This window comes from Narcine bancroftii, chromosome 12 (assembly GCF_036971445.1).
Source record: "Narcine bancroftii isolate sNarBan1 chromosome 12, sNarBan1.hap1, whole genome shotgun sequence".
Classification (NCBI taxonomy): domain Eukaryota; kingdom Metazoa; phylum Chordata; class Chondrichthyes; order Torpediniformes; family Narcinidae; genus Narcine; species Narcine bancroftii.
This window is the reverse complement of record NC_091480.1, coordinates 12,691,667-12,714,415: the sequence shown is the minus strand read 5'-3', so window position 1 is coordinate 12,714,415 and position 22,749 is coordinate 12,691,667. Positions and strand designations below refer to the sequence as shown.

At 43.5% G+C, this 22,749-nt stretch overlaps 1 protein-coding gene across 6 annotated transcripts in view; it reads left to right on the top strand.

Moving 5' to 3' along the window:
- The window catches only part of LOC138746879 (neuronal-specific septin-3-like), a 294,741-nt gene that overhangs the window by 54,157 nt on the left and 217,835 nt on the right, over nt 1–22,749 (top strand). Inside the window, exon 1 of one of the 6 annotated variants that reach the window (XM_069905474.1) lies at nt 8,651–8,721. The exons of 4 other annotated variants lie outside the window; for them this stretch is intronic. In XM_069905474.1, coding sequence (XP_069761575.1) covers nt 8,709–8,721 — 13 coding nt within the window. In that variant the 5' untranslated portion in view covers nt 8,651–8,708. Of the gene's footprint in view, nt 1–8,650; nt 8,722–17,224; nt 17,283–22,749 lie in introns of those variants that run through there. One more of the 6 variants, XM_069905468.1, reaches the window with a different exon arrangement.

Genomic DNA, 22,749 nt, shown 5'->3' with positions numbered 1-22,749 from the left:
GATTGAAGGGCGTCCGCTTCAAACAGAGGTGGTAGATCTGCGGAATTTGTGACCACAGGTGGTTGTGGAGGCCGGGTCATTGGGTGTATTTAACATGGAGATTGCTAGGTTCTTGATTAGCCAGGGCTTCAAAGGTTTTAGGGAGATGGCCAGTGGGTGGGGCTGAGCAGAAAAATAGATCAGCTCATGATTAAATGGGTGGGATAGACTCGGTGGGCTGAATAGCCTATTTATGCTCTTATGTCTTTGGTCTAATTAATTTTTAAAAATAATAAAAAGGTAATAAATTTAATAATACTTTTAATCATAATGTACTTAAAAATAAAACAGAAGCACATACCTGGTCAGATGAAATGTGCTCTAGGGCCTGTGTCTGTACTGAATACTGCTACAAACAGTGGCATTGAGAGAGACAGACACTCAGAGGTATCAATGCACACCCTCTTGTATTCAGTTAAACAGTGAGTCAGAGGTACAAGTACCACCCTTATGAAGCATCATTCAGTTTTAGGCATGACCTGGGGATGAGACATTTCAAAACAGTTGGTGATGCGCTTGGGTGATACAGTTGGCAAAGCGGTCAGCACAACGCCTTAACAGTAGCAGCGATTGGGATTTGAGTCTGGCACTGTCTGTAAGGAGTTTGCACTTTGTCCCCATGTCTGTGTGGATTTTCCCCGGGGGCTCCAGTTTCCTCCCACCATTTGATATGTACCGGGGGTGTAGGTTAATTGGACGGCACGGACTCGTGGGCCGAAATGGCCTGTTACAATGCTGTAGGTATCTCTAAATCTAAATTTAAAACAATTCTGGAAATGCCCAGCACATCGGATTCAGCTGCTGTGGATAAAACCAAGAGTTAATTTATTGGGCAACCTTTTGAATAACTTGGTAGATTTTTCTATTTTGGTGAGACTTGCTATAGTTTCCATTCTTCTAGGACCTTTAAATGCAATAAAATTGTTATTCCACATGTTGTTGCCAAATTGGATTGCTGGCTTTTCATGTCAGAAGTGGGATTCATATGGCTTCTATCAGGAATTGACCTGCTGTTTCAAGACAGGTATTTAAATTTATTAAATTTAGACATACAGCACAGTAACAGGCCCATTTGGCCCACAAGCCTGTGCCGCCCAATTACACTCAATTGACCTACAACCCCTGGAACGTTTTGAATGGTGGGAGGAAACTGGAGCACCCAGGGGAAATGCACGCAGACACGGGGAGAACGTACAGACTCCTTACAGACAGCATCGGATTTGAACCCCTGACCTGATCACTAGTGCTGTAACAGCATTGCATTAACCATAATTGCATTTTTAAAAAAATATTTATTAGTCAAGTGTCATCTGCAGTTTTATATATTGTACAAGTGCTTGAGGTATGGGTTAAGTAGCAGGCTGCTTGAGGTGACCTATGAGGTCAGTGTGGGAACCAGAGAGGCTGGTGACAGGGTGGCCATGAAAGCCTACTGGTGCTGGAGTCAAGTGCAATACACAAGCATGCTGGAGAAACCCAACCGGGCACGCAGCTTCCAAAGGAAATAAAAGGTGATCAACATTTCAGGCCTGAGCCCTTCTTCAGGTATGATGATGGGAGATTGTGTTCCTGCCACTATTCCTGTAGATCCTCTCTGTGCTCCTGATTCACAGACAAGGTTCTCGATACAAACCTGAATGCTCCTTCTCCTTGGATTGATCATATGGCCAGGGATTCAAGGGATCTCCAAGGGCAGCCATGAATCTTGACCACTGTCCAAATGATCATCTCATCCGGCAGTGAGTTCAGAACCATGTGCCTGTCTCAGCAGATGGGAGCTGGCCATGCGATGGACAAGTGCTGGCCAGTGGAGCCCTTGGTGTGTCAGCACAATATCAGTGCTGAGGAGTTTTAGCCTGGGAGACCTTAGTCCATAACCATAGTGCTTGAACGTTCTTTGTTTTATTTTTCCTCATTGAATGTGAATATGCTGGAAATTCCTCTGGTTTCCTTTGGATTTGTCAATTAAGTCTGAAGCTTTGAAATCAGTGCAAAAAAGATTGTGACATTTCAAAAGTCTGAAGACATAGTGATTGTAGAGAAAACCCAGAAATACTGGAGGAACTCAGCAGGTCTCGCAGTGAACCGTAGCCCTCACACAATCCTTTACTTCAAAAGTGGTTGAAAACGACAAGACTAAAGGTGACTGTTACTTTAAAAGCGGGGGGGTGGTGGGGGGGGAGGGGAAATCCTTCAAGTATTCCTCTTCCCCATCTTTTGGGGATTATCTGAGTTACTGTTGTAACAATGAGTTAAAAATAATATTAATCCTTTAATTACCTTTAGCTTCACATTTTTGATAAGGTACCATCACGAGCTGGAGTTATTAGCCCTTCTGGGTATTTATCGTCTTACTCCTCTGTGTGGCCATAATCTCTCGATGGATTCCATCTGGCCCTGATTTGGTGAAGCTACTTAGCCAGATATTGACCCTTAAATGTTACACCAGAAAACAAGTGTTATCATAGAATCTGCTTATCTTCCAGGCTCTGCTTTGGATTCTTTAATCTCCTTTTAAACTTTATTTCCCTGTCTTGTATCTTTCTGTTCTCTTTGCTGAATGTTTCTGTCCAATGGTGAAAGGTGCCATCCTGGGCTGATTCATTGACCAATAATGGGTCATGGAGTCATTTACCCCTCTATTACTCAGCATTTGAAAGCCGGGTATTATCTGCCTTTAGGGCGTTGGGTGAACATGTCGAAGGTGGATTGGGGTGGGTCTAAACTTACCTGGCTTCGATTCACCAAGGTAAGTAGTATCAGAGATGAGTATATTAATGCAGGACCAGTCTAAAAGGGGGATCTGTATGTGGTGAACCACTGTAAATATGTTTGGATGTACTTGGACACGCCCCGAGCTGATTGTGTCTGAGGCTCCTCCCACTGAACCCTGAATAAAGGCAACTGGGCCATAGCCCCCTCCTCAGTGCAGTCGACCAGCATAGGCGGGCAACCATTCTGTTGTGAATAAAAGCTTATCTGTTTCCCTACAGCTTCTAGTCTTAGAAATTATTGACTCTGCTGTGCTACACGTCCCACCTTTTCTGCGTCGGGAAGTCAGCTTGCTGTGTAAAAGGACTGACGGACCCGGCTTTTCTTCTGTTCTGTGTGAATAAACAAGCCGGCTTCCAGAGGCCGGTTCTGTAAACGGCAATAATGCGGGTTTTCAGTATAAAAAAGGCTATCGAGTAATACAACGCAGAAACGGGTTCTTCAGCCCTAACACATTCATTTCTGGGTACATGTTTCTTTAATTCATTAGCACCTTTTCCACTGGCACCTTGTCCCTGGAATTAATGGGGAATTAACTGATTAAGGGTCCAGTGGAAAAGGAAAACAATCAGCATGCCGGCATCAAATCACGACGGCCTCTACCCCTTCACATGTCCCCAGCATTAGCTGACGCCAGTGTGCTGATTAAACCAGTGGAAAAAGGACAACTTCCATCCATTCCATTTGAAGGTAGACTCTCCAATCCCCAGGGATGAGTGTATTCAGTGGAAAAGCTATCAGTGTCCTGGTTAGGGGTGGCTCAGTGGAAAAGGCACAAATGGCATCCTGTCCTGGGACAATTAACTGGGATGCCAGTGGAAAAATGGCTTATAACTTGTTCAAAGGACACCAGCGAAAATCTCTTTCATTCTTTAGCTACCTCGTCATTGATATTTCTTCCATGAAATGGGAGTGCTTACCGTTGGTTGCACAGAAGTCAATTCCATTTCAGTGCACAAAAGTGCTGGAGAAACACAGCAGGTCACGCAAAATTCCTCATGCTGCAAAGATACGCAACCGAGCATTTTTGGGGCCTGAGCCCTTCATCAAGGTATGAGCAGAAAGCAGGCAGGTGCTTGAATAAAATGGTGGGGGAGGAGCATAGGTCCACAACAAAAATGTCATCGGTGGATATGGGCAGAAGGGAACAAAAACTGGGAGGTGATGGGGGATAGCTCACCGAATGGCAGGGAAAGGAGTGGGGAGCTGGACGAAAGGAGTCAGAGGGATCAGGAGAGAGAATGAATGAATTACGGTGGTTGCATGAGCAGGTCACAGACTTGTTGCCCTGCAGTCAGTCACTCACTTTCACACTTCCCCCAACACCCTTCCAACATCTCTAAGTCAGGAGTAAGGCGGAATGATCTTCATTTGCCTTGTTTCATGGCAGTTTAAAACATTTGTGTAAATTAAACAAGCTTACACTAGCAAACTGCAGCCAAAAGTTTGACGATTTCCATAATGTTTGCTTCTCTGTCCCACAAGATGACACCACCCAAAAATATAAATATGCAGAATAAAATTGGAAAACATTGTACATGTGAAGATTATATCCTCTCGGATTGTTAACAGCTGTTCCAATTGGTTAAATTCAGCCTATCGAATGGCAGGAAGGCAAGTCCAGTATCGGTCTCCCAACCCCACACTTCTTGCTCAAGATCCACCAAGGGACCCATCCTGGTGGTGCCCACTGTTTCTGTCTCCTCTTGACCTGCTGAACTCATCACCACTTCCAGGTTTTCCTTCAATACACAAACTCGATGGCATGGCAGTCATGGATGAGTTGGGACAAAAGCCCTGACTCTCTGACCCTGACTTGGAAATATAACTCAGATTCTTGATCAGTGAGTCTAAACCCTCTTTATTCAACAATTGTATCTAATTGTAAAACCTGAATCTCTCTATTCTTGCCAATGACACCAAATTGAATACCAAAGCAAATTGTGCAGAGAGCAAGCCATGGAAAAATGGAAGAGATTGGTTGGATCCCAAGGAACGAGGGTTGAGACATTGTGACATTTTTTACTGGCGAGTTTCCACTAATGTCTGCAAACAAAGAGTTAAGGCTGCAATCAGCAAGATCACAGTTATGGAAGCACTGAGGTCTCTTCAATGAAAATTCGGCGACAAATTTAAATATAGATTGCATTGTGGCAGGCACTGAAGCAGAAAGTGCAGTCAGGCATTGACACAGGTTAATAAATGTGTTGGCATATCCATTATCTTCACTTCAAACAGTTAAAATCATAGCACTGATTTTCCACACTTGACAGATGAATGTGGTGAATGACTGCAGCAAACCTCAGAAACTCTTAAAGGCTCCAAATTTCAGCGGGCCAGGAAAAAGTAACCAATGGCCCCTGAGGTCATGTGAGGTCCATAGAGCAGGAGGTCGCACGTCTACCACCTGACCTGTGCTTGATTGTGTCTGCACCAGGTCCTCAACACTGTCTGGCCCAGGAAAGGAGGTACCAGCCATGAGCAGATCACCAGTTGCTGCAGCAGTCCGAACATATGAGGCAACCGTACAATAGCATGACTGAGATAGCTTTCTAACCCCATCAAAAATTCGCCCCATATACCAGAAGACCAATAATAATGCCCTTTTCATTCCCCATAAATAAATCATAATTTTACCTCAATGGGGGCACCTTTCAGGTAGAATCATCTCCAGGGCTTTTTAAATGCCCTTAAAAATCAAGTTTAGCCTTCAGTCCCAGTACTCAGGGAGCGCTGTATTTTTGGCATGTAAGGAGATTAACGTTCCACCTTGCACTCTGTCTCACTGTATGTAACACTTGTTTTATTATTGCACCACCTACTGTACTTGTAAGTGTAGGTTGACTTGCCTGGACAGCTTTTTCTTTTTACACATGACCATAGTCAATTCAGTCCAATTCAATTCAAGATGAAATGATAAGAGTTTATTTATGTGACTTGAGTCCATTTGCACAAACGACTGAAAATTTATTTTAAAGAATGAAGAAAAAATATAAAATTTACGCAGTTTATTTTGTATTTGATAAACTATAACAGGGATGCAGGGACTGTAAGAGCCAAAATATACATACTTACCTTATTACCCCGGGGTCCATAGGCTGGGCGCGGTCATCTTGATTCCTGTGCGCATGCGCGAGCCTTTGGTTAAGGGCGTGAATTCAATATCGTTAGGGCACTCAACTCTCTCGCATGCGCCAACCGAACACCAATACGCAAACCCACCGCACGTGCGCCAACCAAAGACTCACGCCTGTGCACAGCAATCAAGGTGGCTGCGCCCAGCCTATGGACCCCGGGATGCCGACTAACAAGGTAAGTGCACACATTTTGGCTCTTACTTAGCCTATGCCCCTGTTATAATTTATCAAATACAACATAAAAAACATAGTTTATGGTAGTACGGAGTAAGACACTGCGATCTGTTGGGAATAAAAAACTTCTTTAACCTAGACGTGCTGGACTTCAGGCTTCTGTACCTGTTTGATGGCAGGAGAGAGAAGAGATTGTGACCAGTGCGATGGGAATTGTTTATGATGTCGGTTGCCTTCTTGAGGAAGTGTCTTAAAGAGTTGCTTTCAATGGATGAGAGTGATGGACGTGGCTAGGTTTGCCAATCTCTCCAGCCATCTGCATTCCTGGGCACGCAAGTTTTCAATCCAGGCCATGGTGCAACCAGCCAGTCTCCTTTCCATTGTACACCTGTGGTAATTGGATAGGACACCTGACGACATGCCAAATCTCCTCAGACTGCCTAGAAATTAGGGGTGTAGGCATGTCTTCTTCACGCCATCATCTTGTGATCATTCATCTCGATATAAATTCCCCTGTTGGCACTGCTTCAAGAAATAATAGATATATTGGCCAGTATTTATCCCTCAATCAACATAAATAAAGCAGACTTGCCCAAAATTCACCCCCAATTAGTAGTGTTAAATGCACCAAGCAGATGTGAAAGTGCATTGCACTCTGCCAGTTTCAGGAGATTATAATGTGCTGACACAACTACACTGAAACCTCATTAGATCACGATTCGTTAATCCGCGGAAATGGTGACTGTGGACCCCAAACTTTGCAAATCAGTTGATTAAAATTCAGAATACCAATATTAAAAGAATGCGCTTTCTTCATTGAAATTGTTAGTTATAGATCGCGGATCCTCGAAAACTGGTAATATTTGGGTTTGATTATCCGTGGGCACTCTGACGTGTATGCATCTGTTCCGCGACTCGGCTGTAACGCGGTATGAAACTTTGGACCCTCAACTACTGCGTTCTAATGAGGTTTTACTGTACATAATGCTTCGATCTACTGACCATGGTTGGAAAATCCAAACAATAATCTGGTTGTTATTATAACTCCCATTCCACTGAAGGGTCTTGGGCCTGAAATGTTAACTTGTCAACAGATGCTGCCTCTCCTGCTAAGTGTTTCCAGCTTTCTCAGTTTTTATTTTGGATCCGAGCATCCGCAGTTTTATTTTTATTTTCATTGACTCTCAACACATTGCTATGTGCAGAATCCAGCTGTGTACAATCCCATATCCTCCACTCCAACTTCAGGGACTGAACTCCAAAAAGTCCTTCATTGGCTGTGAATTATTTCTGTGTATCCCTAAGGTTACCATATAGATGGGAAATCTTTTGTTCAAATGAAAAATATTAGCCACTGGGGCTTGATGTCAATATTTACCAAATCATAGTTGAGCAAGAGTCTGAGTGGAGAAAGCTGACTCCAAATTTTAATGAACATTCAGTGGGACTCAATGTTCTTAAATGTTATTTGGCTAATGGACAATCAGGGTTTAGGAGAGAGATTAACAAAAATTAAAGAATTTTAACATCAACAAAACAAAACATGGGCAAGACAAAAGTCATTGTTTCCACATGTGCTTCAGACTGTAGGATTTTAATGATTTTTAAGCCTTTTATAAAGCTTTCCTCAAATTTGAACTACTTATGTGCCTGATCACAGCATACGTGGATGTGTAGTGCCGATATGGGGTGTGCAGTGCATCATGTGTGAGGTGAGTAGTGTCTACGTGAGGTGTGTAATGCATTTGTGGGGTACGTAGAGCCTGCGTGGGGTACATAGAGCCTGCGAGGGGTACGTAGAGCCTGCGTGGGGTACGTAGAGCCTGCGTGGGGTACGTAGAGCCTGCGTGGGGTACGTAGAGCCTGCGTGGGGTACGTAGAGCCTGCGTGGGGTACGTAGAGCCTGCGTGGGGTACGTAGAGCCTGCGTGGGGTACGTAGTACCCGTGTTGGGTGCATCATGTGTTGGGTACACTGTGCATGTGATGGCAACAGGTATTTGTTTAACTAATGATTCTGCACAAATGTTAGCCTGGGAAATGCCTTGGTTGGTAAAAATTTGTTACATTCAGTCTCTGGCACTGCCCTGCACTGATTCTATCCAACGCCATGCCCAGTTCTGTCAACCTCAACAACCTGTTTCACCAGTTACCTCTCTCCCCCCACCCCGCGGTCTCTCCCATGTCTCTTTTTCTTCAGCTCACATGCTGCAGAAATGCTCCCCCACATTCTGGTGCCCTGAAATCGAATAGATTTCAATGCAACTTGCAAAATTTAAGGCATTCTTCCTTCGGACTAAAACTGACAGATGTCATTCTGCAATTTTAAAAAAAAAGTAACTCCAAATTGAAGCAAAAAAATAAACCTGGGAAAAAAAAAGATCTTAAATCATTGTCCTTTCCGATATCTCTCCATGTATTTATATAAAAACAAAATGGAAAGATGGAAAATGAACTCTTATCTTTGGGACTCAGAACTGATGCCGTTGGCAGTTTGCACGACATTCTAGAACTTGATTTGAAAATGTTTTGTGGAGAGAACTCACCAGGCCAATCCTAACTCCCAGCTAAGATTTTCCCTTCTTACAATGGACGTTGCAGGTACAGATTGACGTATTAAATTAAGCCCTATTTAATTGATTTTTTTTTTAAAACAGAACAAATTTGTTGTTATTGTAAAAGTACTATATTCTTGACTTGAAGTACTCTTCATTATTAGGGATATTTTCTTTTTCCTTTTTCATTAGTAGGGATAAATTAGGTAAAGATGGGTTTAACAGTGGATGATTGATATTGATCACAGAATAATATGAAAATACCCGAGAAGTATAAAATCCATTTTTTAAAGATTGTATCTTATCTATTTTCTATTCAACATTAATTCTGGCCGTTAATTATGGGGAATGGATTAAACGTTAACTTGATATAATTGTAGATTGTGATGTTTTGAATGGGATAGGTTTCAGTAAATAATTACGGTTACACTTTTGATTTACAATTTTCATGTGATATGTACATGATATGATTTAATTTGTTATTAATTAGAAAGGGATTTTTTTTACTATTAAACAATAAAAATATTTTTAAAATAAATACTCCACATTCCACAGATTCAATCAGGAAGTCATAAGGGGGCTTGTCCCATGAAGAGGCTTGTGCGAAGTCCATGATGTGTGACCTGCCCTTAAGCGCAGCCCTGCTGTACTTGATGTTCAATGCTTTTTGCCCTGACTGCTTGCCTGTGTGAACTGATTCCACGCAGGCAAGTTTGGACACACTTGAACGTTCCACCCCGTTCTTGGCGGTTTGAGAGTCTGAACCTCCCCTGAACCTTGATGTGGACGAGATTCAGGGCGAGACTGACGAAGCAGACACAGTACCTGAAGAGGCCTCTTACTGAACTGAGAACATTGATAAGAGTTTTGCTGCAATGAATCAAAGGGAGCCCCAGCAATGCTATTTAGTTTGAGGGAGGGAAAACTAAGTGAAAGAAGGCTACGAGGATGTGGGCTGTGCACAGAGTGGCTGATTGAGGGCTGGGATCTGTATTCTTTGGTGGTATGTAAGTGTTAAAAGATGGAATAGCTCTACAGTGTTAAGATTCTTAACCCTTGACTGCCCAGGTGTCATTCAGTAACTAGTTGGAGCAATAGAAAATGTTCTATTAATGAAAAATAAGATAAGATGAGAGCTTTTTGTCATTGACATAAGTCCAATATTCATCAGCAAAATTCAAAATACTTTTATTGTCATGTAATAAAACAAAAGTTGTAATATTACACAAAATTTCCTTTAGTTACCATAACACAAACAAAGATTCACCATCGGCAGAAATTGCCCAGACCCCCTCACAGTCGGAGAAAGAGAAACAAAAGAGAGTCTCTGCAGAGTCACTGAGCGTCCAATTGATTCAACCTCCAGTGCTTCCGCAGCCACACAAACTTCAGTCCAAACCATCAGCCACCCGGCCTCTGACGTGATCAGGAAACCCTTGGTCCCCTCTTACATTTCAGTTCCGATACCTGGTACCCCTTCTGCCAGTCTTGAGCCAGTCTCCAGCAGTCCGCAGACTGGTGCGAGTCCCTTGACCGCAGTTGGCAGCAACCCACAGCCTGTGTGGGTTCCTCGTTTTGAGTCGCCAACAGCCCGCCACCTGTGTGTTCTTCAGCCTCAGAGACCCCCACTGTGGTCACCGTGCCGTGGGTTGTCTCCTCTGTTTCTGCAAATGGGGGAGGGAGTGTCTATCTGTTTTCTGGTGGTCCTTCTTCTTCCCTGGTGTCGGCAACCACTTGAGACCGTTGCCGAACAGGCCCAGTGGTCATAGAATTTTTAAATTAAACTGCAGTCGGCTCCTTTAACAGGCTGTTTAAAGCCTATACAGAGCTAATGGCAGTCGGACTGGGTAGTTGGACAGCAAGGGGGAGCGCTGGGCCTCCATTTCCCGCTCTCTGCACACCCACACCAATGGCAGCACCGCCATTTTGCAGATGCACTGAAATTCTTACTGGTTAAGTATATAAAATACATCAATAACTATGGTATAAATTGTCATAATATTTCACGAAACAAGAACAATAATAAAAATAAAAGATTAGACAAATAAATATTAATAGTTGCAGTTCGTGCAAAAATATACGATGTGACAATCGTGCAAACAGATCATTTGGTGGTCCTGGAGCCTGATAGCTGTTGGAACATAACTGTTGTTGAACTGAGAGGGCTGGACTATGGATTCTGCCTGAAGGAAGTGGGGAGAAGGACATCCTTTATGATGTTGGCTGCCTTCTTGTTCACAATGGACAGGAGGTTTGAGCCTCTAATGGACTGGGGTTGACCACTTTCTGCAGTCTTGAGCACTCAAGCCTTCAAACCAGGCTACAATCCATCCAGTCAGTATACTTTCCACATTACACCCGCGGATGTTCAATAAAATGTTTGATGACGTGCCAAGTCAGCTCAGACGTTTTGGAAAGTTGAAGCATTTGTATGCATTCTTCACAGCTGCATCATTGTGCTGGCCATCGGATGCGTTGAGGAAGGCATACCTGTACTGATGGATGGCAGACAAATCTCACACATTACAAGCTGCCAAAAATGGCGATGCTTTTAACCCAGAGGTTTGGTGTAATGATCTCAAGATACATGTTCTAATCTCATCCCTGGAAACAGTAATATATCTGGAATAAAAAATGATGTCAGTAATAGATTGAAGATTCCATTTACTGACATGTGGCCTCATACATACTCCTTTGTTTATCCTGCAAAGGGAAATGGTGTCACCAACTAATCCAGCACCATTATTAATCAAGGAAAAGAGAGTGCCTTCAGCAACATCGAGTGGCTGTGGACCTCCTCATCTCCTCCAATGCGTCTGCCTCCGCCGCCCCATAACCTCTGCAGCCACATGGCCTGCTGTCCAGCAGTGAACCCAAGCTCGCGGTGACGTATTTGCATCGATTCTGCTCCTGGTTCCAAAACCTTATAAATCCATTGATTTCGCAAGGTCCCTGTGGCATTGCACCTTCAAAAATCCTGGATCTAGATCCCAGACATTGGTCTCCAGCACCCTTGGGCTTGGGCTGTCACCCTCCAAGCTGTATGTATGCTCATGAACCTTGTATGTGACCAAAGGTATCAATGTTACCTCATAATCAAAATGATCGTTGAATCTGTTCCACCATCTATTATGAGGTGTTGTGGACAGCCAGGAAGGTTTTCAAAACTTGCAGAGGGATCTGGACCAGCTAGAAAAATGGGATGATAAATGGCAGATGGAGTGTGAGGTGTTGCATTTTGTAAGGAAAAACCGAGAAAGGACATGTATGGTAAACAATAGGGCATTGAGGAGTGCTGTCAAACAGAGGGATCTGGAAATACAAATATATAGTTCCCTGAAAGTGCCATCACAGGTGGATAGGGTTGTAAAGAGAGGTTTTGGCATATTAGTCTTCATAAATCAAAGTGTTCAGTATAGGAGTTGGGATGTTATGGTCAAGGTGTATAAGACATTGAATTGTGTGCGGTTTTGGTAACTAATTATAGGAAATATATCAATAAGATTGCAAGAGTGCAGAGAAGATTTACTAGGATGTTGCCCGGACTTCAGGAATAGAGTTACAGGGAAAGGTTAAACTAGTTAGTACTTTTTAACCTGGAGTGTAGAAGAAGGAGGGCAAATTTGATGGAGGTATTTAAAATTATGAGGGGTACAGACAGAGTAAATGTAAGTAGGTTTTTTTCCACTGAGGGTAGTTAAGACACACACCAGAGGACAGAGGTTAAGGGTGAAAGGGGAAAAGTTTAGGGGGAACATTAGGAGGAGCTTTTCACACAAAAAGTGGTAGGAGTGTGGAACAAGCTGCCAGCTGAAATGGTAAATGCGGGCTTATTCTTAACATTTAAGAAGGCATGAGGATGGGAGGGGTATGGAGGGCTATGGACCAGATGCAGGTCTGTGGGACCAGGCAGAAAAAATAATTCTGTGCAGACTAGAAGGGTCAAAGGGGTTTGTTTCTGTGCTGTAATGTTCTGTGGTTCTATGACAGTACATTACAGATCATTACCACTTGTGTGGAAGAAAGTTCTCCTCTTGCTGTCATCCTTTTTAATGTACGCCCACTTGTTTCTGATCCTTTTGTATTCAACACTACAACTCTATGCTGTTTATGTATTTTATCAAGACCTTCATAAATCTCAGTGTGGATACCAAGGAGGGTCATTTGCGGACATTACCTCCCCAAACAAGGTTTCGTGACAACCCCACCCACACTAGGGTGGTCAGACATCCAGTTTTAGGCTGGACATTTAGGCATTGGAGTAATCTGTCCCATGTCCAGTGCCACCTTGAGCCAGATGTTAATTTTTCCTCCATTTGGGGGTGTAGTGGCAGAAAGGGGGCACTTACCAGGTTAAATGTGACGTCCTGGGCTGCGCGCGGCCATGTTTCTTCTTGCGCGCATGCGCAATGGAATGGAGTACCAGGGCCACTAGCATCACTTCTATCGGAGGGAGGGGGAAATGACGCTAGTGGCCCCAGTACTCCAATCTATTGTGCACGTGCCGGCCAGCAGTATCGCATGTTTCCAAGAAGAAACTTGCTCACGCCCTATGGACCCTGGGACGCAGCATTTAACAGTAAGTGCCCCCTTTCTCTCTCTCCCCCCCCCCCCACATCATATTGTGCCCGCTGCGGTTACCATAATGCCCCCCGCTGAGACTTGTTCTGGCTCCAACCCTGATAAATCTCAAACCCTTCTCCGCAATAAAGTTAAACAACCCCACTGTTTGCTCTTTTCCCAGCTGGAAGCGCAGGGTGAGAAATATATGTCAGACATAACTACCAACTCTGTGTCACAACAAAATCAGAGTGTATCACTCACAATAAAGGATTTTGCTTGGATTCCTTTAAAGTTTGAAGATATTGAGTTACTTTGGTCACAGACAGTTCAACAAGGGCTGGGTGCAGGTTGAGTTCAGTTTTGAATCTGATTAAATTGAAAGCAAATTTCAAACATTGAGCTTGTTTAATTTGATAAATGAATGGGATTTTCATTCCTTAAATATCTTATCTTGCCTCCCCACCTCCAACCCATTTAGTTTTAGCCATCTGTGCATTCTTTGTTGGGAAGCAAAGGAATTCTAAACACAGACCCCCCCCACCCCCACACACAATGACGCAGAAGTCTAATAGATGCATTTAACTACGAAAGAATAAATGCAATTAATTCAGAAAACCATTGCCTCGGCAAATTCAAACTCTGGTTGGAACTGACTCAGAGAGTGGGCATTCGTCTTTGCATGTCTTGATTGAATGAATGATGTCATAACATCTCGGTTGCATTGAAGCCTGCAACCTGACTTTGAGAGACCTTAAGTTGTAAAGGAAGCCATGTCAGCACAATCTGTTTTCTTTCCCTGATTCAACTGTGGCGACAGGGTCTGGAGGAAAAGGCAGACGCCAAGTATTGTCTCAATAATTTTCAACGGTTCCAGCTATTTGACAGTACTGGATATATAGAGGAAGTGATCTGCAAACTGCTAAAGCCCGGGTCTATGAGAGTAAGATGTGGTTTGAAATTGTCTTCCATCATTTCGAGACCAGCTGCAACAACAACCCTTAATTCATTGTGGTCTTGACAGTGAGGGGTCCACGGGGGTTAGGAAAAGGACTGTTTTCCTCAAACTTGAGTGCAGGGTGAAGTATAACCGATGTGGAGACAAGGCTGTGAATGTGGAATAGGAAGTTTCCATGGGGAGCAGTGCAAAACGTTTCTGGGGATCAAGTGGGAAGGGTGCTGATTGAAGAGTATGTTGGGGTTTCTTTGCACACTTCCATATGTCAGGGATGGAGATCATTTCGCCCATCAAATCTATGCCAGCTTTCAGGGCAATCCATTCCTGCATCCAGTAACATATTCTCCCCATCAACTCTCCCAATGTTCAAATACCTTTCAATTCCAACCAGCTGAGGTTAATGCCTATCACAATCTTCTGGGTACAGTTATTGCCTTTTGCAAGCCCTACCGTGTGGTTATTGGCTATTTCCTTCAGGCTCTGGCTATATAACCTGTTTCCTGGTTAATGTGGAATTACTTTTGAACCCTGACCACCTGAGGATACTGCCCACTTTGGCCATACTGGAGGATGGAGTGACTTGCCTTTTTTCTTTTAACCCTTTGAACTCAGGCTATTTTTATCCATTCATCATATTACTCTGGTCTGGATCCAGGGGTAAAGCTGTACAGTCCGTAATTGGGTATTAAACCAGTCCCGGAATAATGAGTACTGCTGCAAATATGACCAGCAATCAGCCATTGCTATGATGCATTTACTTTAAAAGGATAAATATTCACTGCCTTGTAAGTGCAAACTAAGATCTGACACAAACAAGAAATGACCTCTTACCCAAGCACAAGAAAAAAAGTTTGAATGCACCATTTCTATCGTCAGAACAATACACAAAGAAGGACCTGATTAAGTTTTATTAAAATAAAACTACTGCACATGATAGTAGTTTAATCAAGAAATTGAGTATTGATTTTCCCAGAGGAGCTGGTCTTTGATTTGCTAATTCCCATTTCTATGATGCACTTATGCAGACACCTGTGTATCTGGCCTGTACATAATGGATTGCCATCTTACCAACTGGTGCTGTCCATCACAGACCAGAGGTTTGTGGTTGAAGATGAAGTGACACCCATGCCTATTTTCTTGCTCAATTATGCCATTCGACCTCATTCTCATTGTTTAAGTTCTGGTATTCGATTGTGGTAATAACTCAGAGACCAAAGTATGTTTCAGTATTTGTCTCATCACAATGGACCCAGTTCTGTCCTGTGGTGCCGGAGCACAATGATGGCTTGTGTAACTGGGGATTATCTGTGCCCAGATGATCCATCCGCACGTTGACTCTGATTTACAGTTCGATCAAATGTTGCATTATATATTGTTTACAATATGCTGGGACTGGCCAATCAACACCAGGCTTGCTAGAGGTTGGCAGCTGCGGGATGGTGGGATTTACAATAAGGGTGCAAACTGGTGAAGCAAAGGACTGGTCCAGATCACAGGGAGACCACGCCCCATCCCCCATTTGAGAAGGAGGAACAGAGATGTCCCACTGGACTATGGCAGCGGACCAGAGAGGGGCCCTGCAGCTGAAGAATGCACAGGCCGTAGGCTGTCGGCAACTCGAGTTGAAGAACTCGTGCAGGGCTGTTGGGGGCTGCAGTCATTCCAGGCTGCGGACAGCTTGAGACTGGCTGAAGGGGCACCAGGTATTGGAACTGGGATGTGAAAGGGTGCTGAAGGTTTCCTGATCGTTCTGGAGGTTCGGGTCTGGAGCTCGGGCTGCTGTTGGTTTGGACTGAACTCTGTGTGGCTGCGGCAGCACTGGATGCGAATCCAAGTAGCTCTAAGGGGACTCCCTTTTGCTTCTCATTCTCGGACTTTAAGAGGCGCTTTAGGCAATTTCTGCCGATGGCGAATCTGTCTGCCAAGGCACCAGTTAGTTTTAACTTGAATCAAATGGGTCTTGGGGGGGGGGGGTGGGGGAAGACACTGTGAGTCTCTGCAGAGATGAACTCCTAGCATCATATGAATGTTTTAACCTGGAGAGTCTCCCCCAGTTAAGCCACAGAAAACCCAAGCAATTTATCGGGCTCTGCCCTGCCACATCGCCCTTTCTGCTCCTCCTTTGAGCTGAATTCATTTAGCCTGTCTGCAACCTTTATATCATCACAGGCTGCAGAAGGAACAAACACATGAAAGTACGGAACATAGCACAGGAACACGGCCTTCAGTCCACGAGATCTGTGCATATACGATGCTGAATTAAACTACATCCTTTCTGCCTGCACATGAAAGGGCAGAGGTGTTGTTTGGGTCTGTCTGTGTTCACGTGTGTGTGTCCACAGAAAATTGCTGTACTGAGTGGACATTCATAAACGGTGACAAAGTCAATCATCTGCAAATGCTAAAAATCTGAAAAAAACAGAAACACACAGCGGGTCAGGCAGCACCATTGGGAACAGAAGTAGAATCAATGCTTCGGGTCACTTCATCAGAACAGCAAAGTCAATAAAAAACAAATCTAGATTTGTGTCAACCAAAGGTGGTGGATGTATAATCCATTTCCAGTGGGGAAGAGGCTTAATCACTGGTGAAGAAAACAACAGCAAGAAAACAGAAGTGATAGAATCTTTAAATGCTTTGGACTCTGTCCTGGTTTTCCAGGGCTACAACAAGCACATATACTCTGTGTCCCAGTTTTCCAGGTCTCGTTTAATACCCGATTACATACTGTACTTTAATTCTGTAAAGTTTTACTCATGGATCCAGACGAGAGTATATACGATGAATGGTTAAAAATGGCACAAGTTCAAAGGATTAAGAAGAAAGGTATTGGCAAGTCAACCCATACTCCAGTGTGGCAAAAGTGGGCAATATCTCAGATGGTCAGGGTTCAAAGGTAATTGCTTATTAACCAGGAAGCAGCCAATAACCAGCAGTAGGTCTTGCAAAGTCCTTTGTGATGGGCATTAACTTCAGGTGGTAGGAATTGAGAGGCAATCCCACAGTAACTAGCAAACAAGCAATGACCAATGGGGGTTCAAAGACAATGGCCGTCGCTTCTTGGAAACAACAGGTAGCAGCTGCACCAGGTGAGTATCTGTAAGAAGCAATTGCCACTCTCAATGAGGTTCAAAAGTGGACCATTCTCTGGATCTCCAGTCGGGATGGGCAGAGGTACAAATGTTGGTCTAGCCCAGTGGTTCTCAACCTTTTTTTCTTTCCACTCACATACCACTTTAAGTATTCCCTATGCCTTAGGTGCTCTGTGATTAGTAAGGGATTGCTTTAGCTGGTATGTGGGTGGAAAAAAAGTGTGAAAACCACTGTTTTAATTGTATCTCATGTGCACGGTTTCAGAACTCCAAAGGAAATGGGCCAATGACAATTTTTCTCAAGCAAAATATTTCAGTAACACTTGGGTCTAGAGCAGTGATTCTCAACCTTCCCTTCCCACTCACATACCACCTGAAACAATCCCTTACTAATCACAGAGCACCGGGATTACTTAAAGTGGGAAGTGAGTGGGAAGAAAAAGGTTGAGAACCACTGATCTAGTCAAACACACAGCCAACCTTACTTAGTTTGGCAAGTCAGTACACACATGCCTATTATTGCCAAGATGTAGTGGCCTCATGGGCTGAACAGGTACCCAGTTGTATTGTGATGTAATATAGATTTTTATGCATTTCAGCCATGTCCTTACTTTTTGATGAATGATACAGATGGTTTGCTTCATGCCTGGCACAACTCATCATTAATTTTCCAGTGCCATTGGGGTAACATAAATCTTTAGTCTAGTAGCCACGTGGAACATGATGTGTCTGGCAGGCAACAATTCAATGGATGCCAAGACATTTTGTGTCGCAGCTCTTGAACAATTGCCAAGATCTGTCACAAATTAAATCAGCAGAAATGAAGTAAATAAATGCCTTTTTTAAAAATAAATGATGATGTCAATTTTGCTTTCTTGAAACTGTTTCTCCGGAGAGGAGATTCACTTCTCACTGCTCCCAGACCTCAGGTTGGCACAGTCCCACAAAAGAAAGGTGCCTCCATTGCCCAGCTAACCCCTAAAGTCTTGAGGTATCCCATGGTATTCCACCAACAACCCAACCGTTAGAACAGGCGCCTGCCTACCTTTTGATCCTACCTTGATAAAAGGCCCAAGCCCAAAACATTGGTTCTGTATCTTTATCTTTGCCACATAAAGAACAATGCTTGACCTGCTGAGTTTCTCCAGCCTTATGTTTTGACTCCAATCATGTTGTGTTGCAGCTTTTCGTGTTTCACTCCTCTGGTGAGAACAAGTACTCGCTTTAGAATGGATACCACCTTTTTAAGGGGTACCATCATTAATTTGCAAAGCTCTCTTGCTTCAATTTTCAAGCATCCTTTCCTACCAACTGTTTTGTTGGCAAATTGCTCACCAGCAAATTAAAGGGGAGTGATTATTTAAATCAGCTTGGCTTCCAACTTCTAAACAGGCTGGGCTATTTCCTTACCCTGTGCCGAAATGATCCTAATGCAAGTTACTCATCACCTCATCTTGCCTACGGCTGAACTTCAGATGCACACGCATACTCCCACTTGCACTCACAACACATGTCCAGATTGTGCAGATGGAATGAAATGAAGGAGGAATTTTAATTATAGCCATGCTTAAGAATCTGATTAAAAGGTGAGAGAGTGGGTCTTCACTGCATATTTGGTTGGCAGGTTTATACTGGATCTATCTGTAGCTCTCAATATTTTTCAAGTTTTGCCAACAGAGTGAAATGGGATATAAAATATGAGCTAACGTTCCTCCATTGTATATCAGAAGATCAAGGGTGGCTATGGGAAGGGGCTTTTAGAAAAACCTTAAGGGCTCTTAAAATGACATTATAACGCGCGTACTAAATCCGGATCTGGCAGCAGAATTTTTGTGGCTAAAAGGCCTATTAAACATCTTCCTGACAATAGAACAGTGGAATAAAACATTTCTCTCTCCCTCTTTCCCACCACCATTTTATTCAGGTGCTTTGTCATACCTTGATGAAGGGCTAAAGGCCAAAATGTTGGTTGTGTATCTGTATCTTTGCAATTCAAAGTACACTTTAGCCCACTAAGCTTCTCCAGCATTGTGTTTTATATTTTTTAAAATAAAAGATTAGTTCGGCCACCATGTAGAGTTTTGGTCACCACGCTGTAGGAAGTATGAGTTGGTGTCAGGGACGTCACAGATGAGATTTGCAAGGAGTTCTGGAGAACTTATGAGCTGAGAGTGTTCAGGCTGGTACCAAAGGAGACTGATGGTAGGTTGACTAAAATGCATGGCAATGCCAGACTGGATGATGAGCAAGTTCTGAAGGTTCCTCACAGAGAGACCAATACTTCCGAGATGTAAGATTGGAGTGATGTTGAGATGAAAGCTTTTCATGCGGTGCAGGCTGGGGATGTGGAACCTTCTGATAAAAGGACACTGCCAGCAGAAAACCTCACGACATTTAAGATGTAACTTAATGAGCATTTGAAGAGCTGTAAGTCCCAGCACCACGGACAAAGAGCTAGGAAGTGTCTGAATCAGACTGTTTTTAGCAGAACCAGATGTACATTCATTCTTCTAGTCCTGTAGTTTGGACACAATGCAATCAATTCAATTACTGCTGCATTAATTTCAGATTCAGAGTTCAGATTTATTGCCAGTGTACATACATGAAATCATACAGCCCTGAGATTCTTTTTCCTGTGGGCGAGGCAGAATTGCCACTTATTGGTAGTGCAAAGAATTGTGCACAATATACACATATCAACAAATAAAGAAATGTAAACAAACTGTGCAATACAGAGGAAAATAAAAACAATTAATAAAGTGCACAAGTAAGAGCCCTTGAATGATTCCCTGATTGAGTTTGTTGTTGAGGGGGAGCAGCTGTTCCTGAACCTGGTGGTGTGAGTCTTGTGGCACCTCGACCTCTTTCCTGATGGCAGCAGTGAGAACAGTGTGTGTGCTGGGTGGTGTGGATCCTTGATGATTGCTGCTGCTCTACTATGGCAGTGTTCCCCATAGATGTTTTGAGTGCTGAGGAGGATTTTGCCTGTGATATCCTGAGCTGTGTGTCCACTGTCTCTTGCAGGGCTTTACACTCAGGGGTATTCATGTTCCCATACCAGACCATGATGCAACCGGACAGTGCACTAGGCATCTGAAGAAATTTGCCAGGGTTTCAGGGAGGTTCTGTTGGGTCGATAGGGTGCTGGTGTGAGTGCACCTGGTGGATTGCGCACAGCTCTGGTTGCCTGACTTGAGAAAGGATCTTCTGGGTTTGGAGGTGGTGAAGTGGAAGTTTACCAATTGATTCCAGAGGGCAGCTAGCCAGTGAGGAGAGAATGATTCACCAGGGACTATACACTGGAACTCAGAAGAATGAGATGGATAACAAACTTATAAAATGATGAAAAGGAGAGATAAGAAAGAGGCAGGAAAGATTAGTAGGGGACATTGCCTCAGGATTTAGGGGAGCATATTTAGAACGTAGATCAGGAGGAACTGCTTTTTCCAGAGTAGTGAATCCATTGAATTATCTATCCAAGGAAGCAGTAGAGGCGACCTCATAAAACACATTTAAGAAAGAGTAAGATAGATTTTTTCATTGTCGGGGAATTAAGGATTGTGGGGAAAAGGCAGGTAGATGGAGATATCGAGTGGGAAGTGGGTATGTGTTTATTTTTATTATCGGACTTGCAGTTCTAATCTTCCTTTGATGAGCAATAAAACGATGCACTTTTTTGAAAATACATGTGTAGAGCTCATCGAAAGAACCAAAGACTTCTTGATCCAAACCAAGACTTTTATTAGCAAAAGACAGGAGCTCTTCACAGGTGGCCGACCTGTCCGGAATGATCCGACCTGGCTAGGGACACAACCCTTTAAGGCCCAGACAATAGGCGTGGCTTAGCTCTCAGCCAGTCTAGATACAGTAACTATATACACTATGTACATTGGTGATAGATCTGTACTATCACAACATGTCTCTTCATTCTTACAAAAAAATCAATCATCTAATTCCCTGTCAGGAACACGACGTAACTGAAAAGTGTCAGTCCAACACAGGAGAGTTGGTAATGGGATTTATTTGAGTGAATAATGGAGAGCTGGAGAGATTGAGAAGGTCAGGCAGCATCCATGGTGGGAAATGGTTAGTCAATATTTTGCACGGGGCCATTTCTCGCCAGCCTGACCTGTGGACTCCCTCCAGCTCTCATGGTACCCTCAAGTTTCCAGTGCCTGGATTTCTTGTGTTTCTCCAGTGGGTGGTTCATTCATACACTTGTTTCTGCTGACCAATGAAACACAATTTTTCAGGCAAACTTCATCATCCTCGTCTAATTGAGCAAAACTCCCTTCTCATGGCCCCAATCGTTAAAGTTTAGAAAGCCATTTATGTCAGCATCTCTCTGACTGCTTTCATTTCTTATACATATTCAGCACGGTAACAGGCCCTTTCGACAGTGCCGCCCAATCTTACTCAATTGACCTACACTCCTGCTACATTTTTTTGGAGGGTGGGAGGAAACCAGAGCACCCGGAGGAAACCAACACAGAAACAAACTCCTTACAAACAGCACCCGATTTGAATTCCATTCGTTGATGCTGTAACAACGTTGCGCTAACTGCTACGCTAACCGTGCCGGGTTGGCGTAGGTGAGTTGGGTCAAAAGGCCTGTTCCTTGTTGTACGGCTCTATGATTCTCTGACGCTAAAGCCCCATTTAAGCCTCAATTTCAAACCTTTGCTAATCTGCATCGGTTTAGTGACTTGGGGTTATTTTCCCTCCACCTCACGGAACTAGATCTTGTTCTGTCGATGCTCATTTCCAAGAACCACCCAGAAAGTGTGTTTTCATCTCTGTCTAGACTGGATTTGAACCCAGGATCCAGGGTTGAAAAGGACAGCGTTAGTCACACAACCAGAAACAGTGGAGAACTTGTTCATTGGCATCCACACCAGAGTTGTAACAATAGCACAGAGAGAGAGAACAGAACAGCTTTGTGCTCCTATTGAAAAACTAATTCTAACAATGCCTCTTGATTAATACAACAGAAGTGTGGCTGAACATTAAAATATTCCACCAACACACAGGCTTTCTCTATCTTGCACCATTATATCCTGTAAGATCTATTATTTTCAAGTTAAGAAAAACCTTTAATTGTGCTTCTTAATGGCAATCAATGGTTCAGTGCATCATTTCCTTATCTTTCTTCTTTCTTTGGCTTGGCTTCGCGGACGAAGATTTATGGAGGGGTATGTCCACATCTGTTGCAGGCTCTTTGGTGACTGACAAGTCCGATGCGGGACAGGCAGGCAACAGTTTACAGTGCGGAAACAGGCCATAGCGGGCCCTTCAAGTCCACACCGGTTCACTTGAACAACTTGTTCCATTTGTTTGCAATGACACAGTCCGCTTGTCCTGTTCGACTCTGTTCATGCTTGGCTGTTCGGTTTCTGTTGTATGTTTGCTGATGTCATGAAAATATGTGCTCAGTGGACAATGAAAGTTATCTCTTCACCCTACA